The sequence below is a fragment of the Microtus ochrogaster genome, chromosome 7 (assembly GCF_000317375.1).
Source record: "Microtus ochrogaster isolate Prairie Vole_2 chromosome 7, MicOch1.0, whole genome shotgun sequence".
Taxonomy (NCBI): Eukaryota; Metazoa; Chordata; class Mammalia; order Rodentia; family Cricetidae; genus Microtus; species Microtus ochrogaster.
This window is the reverse complement of record NC_022014.1, coordinates 27,608,584-27,621,145: the sequence shown is the minus strand read 5'-3', so window position 1 is coordinate 27,621,145 and position 12,562 is coordinate 27,608,584. Positions and strand designations below refer to the sequence as shown.

The window sequence follows — 12,562 nt, the reverse complement described above, 5'->3', positions numbered from 1 at the left end:
GAGAGAGAGAGAGAGAGAGAGAGAGAGAGAGAGAGAGAGAGAGAGAGAGAGAGAGGAGGCAACGAGAGATGTGATTCATGTGAGTATGGTCTGATGTGCACAGCCTCACAAGGCAGAGTAGGTTTCTATCTGTCTGAGCACCAGGACTCAATATGCCATTCCAGGATTCACCAGCTTCTACATGCTCCTTTGCTCCAACATCTGGATCCTTTCCTGGGTGGTTTCTCATCTACATCCTTATCGTAGCATTCGGTGTGCACATTTTGTGTGTCTGTTTCTGACTCAGCCTGGGTGTGTTGGTGCCATTGTCAAAGGAGCAGCAGATGATGGTTAATATTTAAGGTGCCAACCTACCAGAAAGACATTCTCTGATGGTAAATTTCATTAAGCCAGACCACGCTACGGACTCCAGAATATCTTTTGCCTCTGTCTGTAACTTCACATGTGCTACTGCAAATTTCCCTGCATCATAGCATGATTATCTCATGAACATATACTGACCTACTGGGCGTTTTTATCTGGTGATTGTCAAAAAGAATACTCCTCCTTAAGCTGAATTGTCTAATTGATATCAATAATGTTAGCTTATACAGAATTTTAATGAATAAAAATGCAGGTAAAAATGATACACAGTCAATGCCTATAAAAATAGCTGAATTTCCCCCAACTACACAAACAGCTGTGCAATAGCTTAAAATAGCTTTAGATTAGATCAGGTGCCTTGCTAATGTTGTTTAAGATAAACAATTCCAAGAAAGTCAATTTTGTTTCCAAGAACATATAGCCAGCTTTCTGATTTGTCGAACTAAGGTTAAAAGTGCAGAGCAACCTAAGTGCTGCGTGCAGTATCTTCTGCTAGGTCTGACTGGTAACCTAGGACAGTGACTAACTCTTTTCACAAGTTCCAAACCTTGATTTTCTTATATGAGCATGTATCCTGAAGACTCAAAATTCAGCAAACTAACTGTTTTTTAAATACAGAAAATAATTTGACTTCATAATCCCGAGAAAGAGTTACAAGTTTATATTTTCTTGGTTTAATGCCACACACAGTACAGAAAATACATTTTAAGATTTAAAATGGATTTAGATCACTATTACCAATTGAATGCCAATTGAACTAATATTAACAGATTTATGGTAAAATGAGTCCAAACAAAACTTTATAAGTGACTCAAAGAATGCAGAGAAACACTGGACTCTGTGAGTCATAGATAATCCAGAATTTACAAATTCTTATTACAGAGTATCAGTTCGAAATGCTTACTTAGTTGTGAGTAGGTGTAAATTGCCTTTTTCCTACCTGGGAGAATAGAGGACAGAAGGTCGAAGCAGGTAATACAGTCAGATATGTTCTAAGGACACAATTTTGGTTTATTTTTTGGGTGGGGGCTATCCAGCAGTTTAGGATTATGACTCCTTTCAAATCCCTCATAAGATTACCCCTCAAGACAGGTAATTATGTAACTGATCCTTTCCTGGCAGCTGCAAGTTACAGCCCACCAATTGGGGAGCTAAGTGAGCAAAAGTGTTCCTTCCCTGTTCTGTGGCAGGTTGTTTAGATTTACTGCATGTGAGTTGTCAGGGTGACTCTGAGTTTAATCATTTACTTAAGAAATGGCATGTGTTTGTCTCCTTTCATCGTCTGATGAAGGTTAATATTCAGGAGGATGCCTATGTGTTTGTCTTTGGATTCACCTTCTTATTTAGCTTCTCTAGGAACATGAATTACAAGAAGGTGAATCCAAAGACAAACATATAAGCATCCTCCTGAATAGTAACCTTCATCAGGTGATGAAAGGAGACAGAGACAGAGACCCACATTGGAGCACTGGACAGAAATCTCAAGGTCCAAATCAGGAGCAGAAAGAGATGGAGCACGAGCAAGGAACTCAGGACCACGAGGGGTGTACCCACACACTGAGACAAAAAGCATGGGATAAATCCGGACTAGCTGAACATAGCGGACAATGAGGACTACTGAGAACTCAAGAACAATGGCAGTGGGTTTTTGATCCTACTGCACGTACTGGCTTTGGGAGAGCCTAGGCAGTTTGGATGCTCACCTTACTAGACCTGGATAGAGGTGGGCAGTCCTTGGACTTCCCACAGATCAGGGAACCCTGATTGCTCTTCTAGCAGATGAGGGAGGGGGACTTGATTGTGGGAGGGGGAGGGAAATGGGAGGCGGTGGCCGGGAGGAGGCAGAAATCCTTAATAAATAAATAAATTAAAAAAAAAGAAATGGTATGTGACCTTCAAATGTAACTCCTGTATGGCCTGAATAATTTTGTGGCGTGTTTGAGGTGGGATGCCCCTCTGTATATCTATATGTTGTAAATATGTTTTACTACCATTGGTTAATAGAAAAACCGCTTTGGCCTGTGGCAGGGCAGAATGTAGTTAGGCAGGGAATTCAAGTAGATAAAGAGAAAAAGGGTGGAGTCAGGGAGACACCAGAAGTCACCAGAGAAGCAAGATGTGAGGTAACAAGCCACAAGCCTTATTGTCAAATATAGAATGATAGAAATGGTTTCATTTAGGTGGTAAGACCTAGTTAATAGTAAGCCTGAGCTAATAGACCTAACAGTTTTTATTAATATTAAGCCTGAGAGTAGTTATTAGGAACTGGTGTACAGGAGAGAAACTTCATGTTGCAGGTATTTAAGCTGTAAAGAAAAAAATGGAATATCATAAGAGGAACATCTTTAGAAAAAAACCATAAGAGAATATAGAAAGTAAACAATCAGGAAAGTGTATAAGGGTCTGTCTTCCCTAAACCTTTCAGATAGAAAAGACTTTGTACACTGACTCCTGTATTTACTTCAATACCCTGGACAGTCTAGTGTTTCGGGAGGGTCATCTGTCTATTTGTTACTTTCATTGGTTAATAAAGAACTGCCTTAGCCCTTTGATAGGACAGAAAATTAGGTAGGCAGAGTAAACAGAACAGAATGCTGGGAAGAAGGGAAGTGAGGTCAGACATGATGAAGCTCCGACCCAAGATGGACGTAGGCTAGAATCTTCCCAGTAAGCCATCACTTTGTGGTGCTACACAGATTATTAGAAATGGGTTAATCAAGATGTGAGAGTTAGCCAGTACGACTCTGGAGATATGGGCCAGGCAGTGTTTAAATGAATACAGTTTGTGTGTTGTTATTTTGGGGCATAAGCTAGCCAGGTGGCTGGGAGCTGGGCGACGGGAAGTGGCCTGCAGCTCCTTCTACAGTCTAGGAGTTGATTCTTCTCTAGACTGCAGTACAGGTGCTCCACTGTGTGTGAACAGGTGGCTAATATCTTTTCTTTTTAATCTAGAATCCTCGGGGGGACCTTGTAAATTAAGATAGCCTCTTCCTTTTGATGTGAAATTACCAGCTTTCATTTGGAGCGGAATTCTAGAGTCACATAAAGGAAAACTGGAAAGGGGGTGGGAAGACCCAACAATACCACTCTTGGGCATATACCAAAAAGATGCCCAACCATACTACAAGGACATCTGTTCAACTATGTTCATAATAGCATTATTTGTAGCAGCCAGAAACTAGAAACAACCAACATGCCCCTCAACTGAAGAATGAAGAAAATGTGGCACATTTACACAGTAGAGTACTACTCAGCGGTAAAAAACAATGACATCTAGAAATCTGCATGCAAATGGATGGAATTAGAACAAAACCATCCTGAGTGAGGTAGCCCAGACCCAGAAAGATAAACATGCTATGCACTCACTCATAAGTTGATACTATCTGTAAAGCAAAGGATATTGAGCCTATAGTTAATGATCCTAGGGAAGCTAAGTAACAAGGTGAGTTCTAAGAAAAACATACAAGAATCCACCTTTAAAGGGCAAATAGACAAGATCTCCCAACAAAATTGGGAGCATGGGGGTGGGTGTAGATGGGAGAGTAGAAGGAAAAGAGGCCGGGAGAAGGGGGGAAGAAAACTTGAGGGAACGGAATAGTCGAGATGTAGGAAGTACAGACATGAGAGCAAGGAATGAGATATTTTGATTGAGGTAGCCATTATGGGACTAGCAAGAAATCTGGCACTAGAGAAATTCCCAGGAATCCACAAGGATGACCCCAGTTAAGAGGAGAGGGTGACTGAACTGGCCTTGCCCTTTAGTCAGATTGACAAATTTCTTAAATGTCACATAGAACCTTCATCCAACAACTGATGGAAACAGAAGGCAGAGACCCGAAGCAGAGCACTGGGCTGAGCTCCCAAAGTCCAGTTGAAAAGTGGGAAGAGTGAGAATATGAGCAAAGGGGTCAAGACTGTGATGGGAATACCTATTGAAACAGCTTACGTGAGCTAATGGAAGCTTACCACAACCCCAGTCAGACAAGGAAGAAGCCAGCATAGGTCCAAACTAGTCCCTCTAAATGTGGGTGATAGTTGTGTAGTTGAGGCAGACTGCAGGGCCACTGGCAGTGGCACCAGGACTTATTCCTACTGCATGTACCAACTTTTAGGGAACCTGTTCTCTTTGGATGGAAACCTTGCTCAGCCTAGATATAGTAGGGAGGGCATTGAACCTTCCCTTAGCATTGTGCCTTACCCTCTCTGGAGAATGGATGGGGTGGAGTGGGGAGGAAGGTGGATAGAATGGGAAGACAGGAGAGAGAGGGAGCTAGGATTGGTATGTAAAATTTAAAAAAAAGGTAGTTTGTTTTCATTTCAAATAAGAAAAATAAAATAAATAAAAAATTAAAAAAGAATTACTATTGTCATGGTGTCTCTTCATAGTAATACAAGCCATAAGTCAGTGTATATATGTTTATATGCTTGCTTGTTTGTGTGCACTCTATGTGAGCAGAAACCTGCAGAGACTTGAAACAGGGTATTGGAACCTCTGGCAATGTAGATAAAGATGGTTGTTAGCCATCTGATGTGGGTGCTGGGAATGAATGCACACTCTTTGCAAGAGTATCAGGATCTCTTAACGGTGGCACCAGTCTCTCAGTCCCCACAGGATGGTAGTTTTGATGCATGTTTAGTATGTACACTGACCGAGAGTGGAACTTCAGAATGTGCTAATATGAAACAAGCGGCATCATTATGAGCACACACAGTTGTTCACTATGGTAGTTAGAAAGAAAATGGCCCCCAAAGAGAGCTTCAATTTTAGAAGGTGTGGACTTGTTGGAGGAGGTATGGTCTTGCTGGAGGAAGTGTATCGCTGTGGAGGCGGGCTTTGAGGTCACATATATGCTCAAGCCACGCCCAGTGAGACAATCTACTTCTAGCTGTCTGATTATCAACATGTAGCAGCTACCTCTCCAGCACTGTGTCTACCTGCAAACTGCCCTGTCCCACCGTGATGATAACTGGCTGAACCTCTAAACTGAAAGTGAGCACCAACAATCAAATGTTTTCTTGTCATGAAGTCTCTTTAAACCAATAGGAGCCCTAACTAAGACACCCTGCCATCCTTTATTCCTTGACTTTAACCAAGGTCCACCCATTTTCCTTATGTGCAATGGCTTCCTACTTCTCTCCCTGCCTTGTCTGATTTTCCCCTCAACTTTACTATGTCACTATTAGTCAAAGCCTCTCCCTATCCCATGGGGTTGTCCCCAGGTTCTTAAGGCCACTGTCCCTGCAAGCATGCTGGTGTTCCTTGTTTCTCTGGCTCTATCTGGTCTGTCTCTGAACTCAGAATTCTTCTGAAGCTCCACATCAGGCCACTTCCACTTGCAGTATCTGTATCAAAGTTCCTCAAGATTCACTTCTTTATAACCATAGACACTTAGAAACAACTTATACTGGCCAAGAGCAGGAAAAAAAATCAATTTACTAAGATATTCTCTCTAAGCAATATCCGAAGGCTACTCAGAAGGTGAGTACTAAACCTTTAGTACCAGAGAAGATAGTCTTGATTCATTAAACAAATAAACACGAATATAAGATAACAGAAACTGTGTGGCTCAGGAATCCCATAGAAAATTATATACATAAAAGATAAAAGGGGGTGTCATATTCCTTCTTTCATGCTGTGGATCAAACCTAGGGTCTTGGGCTTGTTAGGTGAGGTGTTTTGAATGACAGGTCACCTAGACATGCAAATTTGAATGCTTGATCCTGAACTCTCTTTGTAGAGGCTTAGGAGGTATGGCTTTGTGGGAGGAAATACATCACTGGGGATAGGATTGAAGATTTCAAGGCCCTGAGCCACATCCAGTACATTCTTTGTGTTTCCTGCTTGTGGTTCAAGAAATAAGCTCTCAGCTGCTGCTCCATTCATCATCCTTTCCCTCTGCCATGATGGACCCTGATCCCTCTGGACCAGAAGCCCAGATAAACTCTCCCATAAGTTGCCTTGGCCATGGTGCTTTTCACAGCAACAGAAAAGTATCCAACAGAGTAGGCAATCTCTGTACCAAATGAGTAACATCCTTAGTCAATGACATTTTGAGACAACATCACACTATATAGCCCAGGCTAGACTGGGACTTCTGACCTTCTTGTGTCAGCCTTCTGAGTTTGGGATGTCATGTGCACACTCAATATTTAATGCTACTATCTAAGAAATAGAATTCTGTAGGATACTAATTTTCTGTTGTTTTGATAATTGATAAATCCTCAGTCGTCTACAGAAGTATATTTTTATTATTCCATCCTATTAATATAAAATAAGAGTCATTGAGACAACTTCCTACAAGTATATAACACAGTTTAATTACATTTGTTTTCTTTGACCAGTTTTCCCTCCTCTCCTCATCCTCTTCCTGTTCTCTAACCTTTGCTCCACTACTTTTAAGCTATTTATTTTTTCACATGGTTTTTTTTTTTTTGGTTTTTCGAGACAGGGTTTCTCTGTGGCTTTGGAGCCTGTCCTGGAACTAGGCCCGGAAACCAGGCTGGTCTCGAACTCACAGAGATCCGCCTGCCTCTGCCTCCCGAGTGCTGGGATTAAAGGCGTGTGCCACCACCGCCTGGCTCACATGGGTTCTTGCTGTGTCATTCAGATTGGGTGTCAAAGTCCTCCACACTAGATAACTGTTGTTTCTGATTATTTCAACAGTCACATCCTGTGTAATTAGAGTAATTGGTTTTCTTCTCTTCCAATTTTGAAATCTTTGGGAGAACAACTGTATTTCTCCCCTTGCAATTGATTGGCAGGGCCTGGTATTAAGTCAGTGCTTAACGAAACATCTAAAGAGGAGAGAGATACATACTGAAACTGGTTTACCACTTCTGCACAGTGAAAGGAAACCCTGGAATACAAGGTCTACATTGCTGCTGGGATCGGTGGACATTAGGAACCCCTCAAGCTGAGTGTCAGGCTCATGATGCCTTCATTGACACATATAAGAAAAGCATCTGATCAGGAAAAATGTAGGGATTCTAATGCATATGCCTTCTGGGGTGGGAAGACCTCAGGACAAGGTATTTGTCATGGGGAGAGAAGATGGTGCCTGCAGAGTTGGATGAGGTTTCTCTCAGAGACAAAGCATGATGAGTGAGAGGACCAGTAACCGTGGTCATTTGAACCTTGTGAGGGCGAAGAGGATTTGAACCAGAGAAGGTGGGTGGTCCTTACCAAGCTCATACCTCAATTGCATAGTTAGCTACACAGAGGCAAACAGAGAAATGTGGTCTGATTCAGCAGTTAGATCTCTCTGGTGACCTGGATCCTGATGACCTGAAACCAACTAAGAGTGCTGCTGGTGCTCAGAACATGTGTGCTCATGAAATCCACAGGGAAGCTGGAGAGAGGGCTGTGTCTGGATACTCACAGAACCATACTGGGGACCACTGGCCTTTGTCCCTGTTGTCCACAAGCGTTCAGCTGAAGCCTTTTCACATGGTGGCAGAACTTAATGCAGAAAGTGACCACCATGAGTTCCACATCTGTCTGGACCACCAGGCGGTTAATGCTTTTCTGGAACACTGGGTGTAGCATATCCACTGAGGCATGCACCCTTGTTCCCTGAAAAATGTACATTACATCTGTTAGAAGCTCCCCATCCTGAGTCTCATACAGACAATGGAGTAAACCCAGAGTATCTGGTTGATGGTGTTGGGTTTTCTGTAGGATGTGTCGTTGTAGGTACAACCCTGTCTTCTGAAGCAAACTGCAGGCAAAGATCTTCTGCATTTCTCTCATTCCTCTTTTACTTGAAAGACCAAATAGGAAGCGCACAGTGGGTGCCTCAAACAGGTCATGTCTTCCATAGACGTCCTTCAGTGCTTCCACAGTTCTGTAGACATTCACATAATCATGTCTTGGCATATTATTCTCCAATATGTAAGACATTGCTGCAAAGAATTCCTGGAGATACAAGTGGGCAAAGCTGTAACTCAGAGATCCGGGCTGCTTTTGAAGGATGCCAATCTTCAGGAAAGTGGCAATGTCATCATCAGCCAATCCTTGGATCTGAAAATCTCTCTCACTGAGCAGGGTTCTTTTTTGGCAGATTCCCTCAGCAGCCAGTGAGCAGAGTGTTCTGAGCTGGTTCCCCAGGGCATAACCTGAGAGAGCCTGGGAAAGGTATTTCAGGTAGAGTTCTGTGGTGGTCTGTGAGGTCAGTGAGAGGTCTTCTCCCCGATCCATCTGCTGCTTCAGGCAAGTGCAGACCAGCCAGGACACCCAGGGCACCACACACAGTGTTGAGAGCACTGGGTTTGACTTAACAAAGTAAAAAGCTGCCATTGCTTCTTTTTTCTCTCTGAAATATTTGTAGATGTATTTCTTCCGTCCAGACTTAGAGAAGCCCAGGACTTCCACCCAACGTGGCTGCCCCAAGGAAGGAATGAACTTCTTCAGATCTGTGGTTCGAGCTGTGAGCAACAAGGAAGCCTGAGGCAGGACAGATTTCCCCAGCAAACTGCCCAGCAGTGTGTGCACAGGTTGTGTCTGGCTCCAGTGCAGGCAGAACATGGGATTCTTATCTTCCAAAACCCATGCTGGCTCATCTATGCCATCCAGGATGAAGAGCAGCTTCTCATGGTGAGACAGGATCTCCCTGATGGGAGCTGCAGGTACAGTCTGGTCTTTTGCTATGAGCTCAGCCAGACTCAGCTGCTTGCACTGGGCCAGCTCTCTGCAGCTGAAGTAGAAGACATGCTGGAAGTGATCCCTGTAGAGCTGACCTTCCTCCCATGCTCTCCTCACCTCTCTGGCCAGTGTTGACTTTCCAGTTCCAGCAGCCCCCTCTAATACAACAAGTTGTGGCTCTTTCTGGATTTCTTGACTTGGGCAAAATAAGTCTTGGATCTCAATCAGATGTCCTCTTTCCTCTTCTTTATATTTATGCCAGCTTTTCCAAAGCAGGGTTTCCCAGCCTCTTGGGTAAGGTTTTTGTAGAAGCAGTAGCTGCGTGAAATTTTGCAGCATATCATTTGTTTTCCGGATCTGTGTGGGGTAAAGGTTTTCTCTTCTTTTGCTCTGATATATTTCTGAAATGTTTCCTAAATAAGGAGAGAAAGATGGGTCATAAATGGATACATTGGGGTTGTTTATTCTTTAATTCATTCTTTCCTTCTTTTCTTTCTTCCACCCTTCAACAACTGTATGAATTTAGGCATCTCTCTAAGTTGTATAACATACTGGATATAGATCCTGGTGCCAAGAATGTGAGCTTTAGAGCAGAAGAATATAGTTCAAATCTTCCCTTGAGTAATAACAATAATAATGCTGTATGATGTTAATTCATACTTCAGATATTTATTGACATCTTACTCTGTGCCAGACCTGCTCTTGGCGGCTGAGTATAAAGGGTGAGTTCACAGACATAACTCTGTCCTCATTCTGTCTATGGGATGATCCAGTGGCTCTAATGAGCACAGCTTTCCCATCTGTAATTTGGGGGCTGTAGTCTCTCCTGTAGGAGGCCATGGAGTACTGGGGAGATTACAAACAGTGGAGCTAATGTCTGTTTCTGATATTATCCCATTGGCCCCCACCATTTGAGTACTGACAACATCATTCTGTAAGTACTGAGATTTATGGGTCTGTTGGGATGGTTTTAGGATGCCTTAGAGTATATATGTTTCGGGACATCAACTTGGTCCCCTGTCTCTAGGCCTGGCAACTCCGGGCATATTTTTCTTTGCATTCCAGATATTGGTAACAACAAGACTTGTCTGTGACTACTGTTTGGATGTCTTTAGTTCCCACTGAAATTTATGTTGAAACTAGTGTTGAAATTCAGTTGCCAGTGTAGTATTACACGGACAAGGGTCTAGTGTAAGTGTTTGGAGTCATGGCGGTAGGCCCCTTAATAGTTGACCAATACCTTTCTTCTAAGAATAGGCAGGGGCTCCTTTTCTGTCCTGCAGGCACCTGATTGCCTGTATACTTTTTCCTTAAGCAGAGCACTCAGTCTCTACTCTTGGACTTCTAGACTCCAGAGTGTAGTTAGACATACAAGTTCTATAGAAAAAAAATCCTTTAATTCATCACTCAGAAGACAGAGGCAGGAGAATCAGGAGCACAGAGCCACCATTTTTATATGGTGAGTTTGGAAGCATCCAGGCCTACAATCAATCAGTCAATCAATTAAACAAACAAATAAACAACAAGAATAACAAAAGTTACCCAGTCTCTGTTTTCTGTCCTGGCAATGGAAAACAAACGCATTTGCTCTTGATGTAACCTGCTCCACCATTTGCACAGCACACTTTGCAGACTTCCCCCATCTTGTCCTACCCTCCGTCCTCCAACCAGTGCATCTTGGGAGTCCTCTCTCCAGTTTTGGACCTGACAACAAATCTCTTATCTGCATCTTATTTATAAAGAACTCTAGACAAGTCAGACAGGAGAATGATCCATGGATCAGAATCCAAGTTCATCCCTCAGCAATTACAGGTTTTTCAAAGTACAAGCAGCTTCCCTTCCTTCCTTGGCCAAGGTGCTGTTGAAAATATGGTGAAAGCACAGACTGCAGCATCAGTTCACACAATTTGTCCTTGAGAGACTGGCTTCTGGGGCCACCTTGCCTCTGAAACCAGGATCTATAGATCTGATCTCATTGTCTTCTGTAGAAAGCCTTCTACCATCTCCTGAGTGCAGCAGGCTGCCCACTCATGTCTGTGGCCAAGGTCTACCTGCCTCAGGCCATGTCTTCCTGAGGTGCCTTGAGAGGACTCAGCTCTTTCTAGGCCATGCTCTCCAAGACCTTCCAGCTGGGATGTATCTGTTACCATGCACACACCTATATCCTCTTTAGTTCTTTAAAAAGTCACACTTTAAGACCATCTGGCACTGCAAGTTAACGTGGTTGAAGAAAAAACTTATGAACTAGATATATATCCCAAGAATTCCTATATATGTTGCACTTGCATTGTGGCCCCTCTTATTCCAGGCTCAAAACGTTGACTCAAAAGATCCAAATAGTAAGAGGGATAGCTAGACTTGCTCTACTGTCAAGCTCTGGGCATGAATGAGAGCCTCTGCCTCACTGAATATGGGAGAGCAACTGAGTAAGATTCCAGACCTCAATTTAGGGTGGTCACAAACACACACAGTGCAAACCCCCACATAAGTATGCCCCAATACACACACACACACACACACACACACACACACACACACACACACACACAACTGCGCACATTAAAATACACATAAAAAAGAAAAAGCCAATAAAAAATCCACAGGAAATGAATGGAAATGAGAAATATCTTACTTATTGAGGTAACCATGCTCAGAAATACAAATGACACATTTTCTCTGTCATATGTGGATTATATGTCATATGATATATGTTTTGTATATGATCTATATGTTTAGATATGAGTGTTTAATTTGTTATCTTTAAAGTTTTTTTTAATAAAATTTGAGAATTTCCTATGTCCATACCATATTTATATTATTTCATTCTTCTTAGTCTCCTTTCTAGCTCCTCTTGTGTCTCCTCCTTCCCTCTCAAATTCACATTTTTTAAAAATTATCGTTGCATACCTTCATAATACATACATACATACATACATACATACAGGCACACACACATTCATCTACTTCATGTTGCTTTTATGTATATAATGCTGACCACTTGGGATTGGATAACCTACAAGGGACTCATCTCTGGAGAAGACTGAGACTCCCTCTATCAATAGCCATCAATTGCCTGTAGCTTTTCATCTAGCGGTGGGACCATGTCAGACTTATCTGGAGTGTCTCTCAAAGTCAGGAAAAGTATGATGAGCCTGGGAGATGGATAGGGTAAAAGATCTTAAGGGGTGAAGAGAGAATAGGATCCTTTTGATGTGAAAATGTTTGAGGTTTAAGTGGTTCAAGGTTTAAGTGAGGATAGGAATTGGTGACAAAGGAGAGGAGTGGGTGGGGATGGACAAACCAAAGCTAACAATGTATGGAAGATCCTATGGCAACTGTGGGCCCATATTTCAATATGGCATAAAAGCCATTAGCCAGGTCCGAGCTGATTACCTAGCTCTGCAGACAAGCTGTCTCTGCCCTTAACAAAAGCCATAGCCAGGTCCGAGCTGATTACCTAGCTCTGCAGACAAGCTGTCTCTGCCCTTAACAAAGGCCAGGATGCCTGCTCCTAGCTTCTTTTGTTAAAATGTGGATTACCTGAGAAGAGATGTTTGA

General features: G+C 42.7%; 1 protein-coding gene across 1 annotated transcript in view; it reads right to left on the bottom strand.

Annotated features, from left to right (window-relative positions):
• LOC102001620 (NACHT, LRR and PYD domains-containing protein 1a-like) overlaps positions 1 to 12,562 on the bottom strand; it is a 148,433-nt gene that overhangs the window by 60,953 nt on the left and 74,918 nt on the right. Inside the window, exon 7 of the mRNA XM_013347045.1 lies at positions 7,743 to 9,417. Within this exon, the coding sequence (XP_013202499.1) occupies positions 7,743 to 9,417 (1,675 nt within the window). The remainder of the gene's footprint in view (positions 1 to 7,742; positions 9,418 to 12,562) is intronic.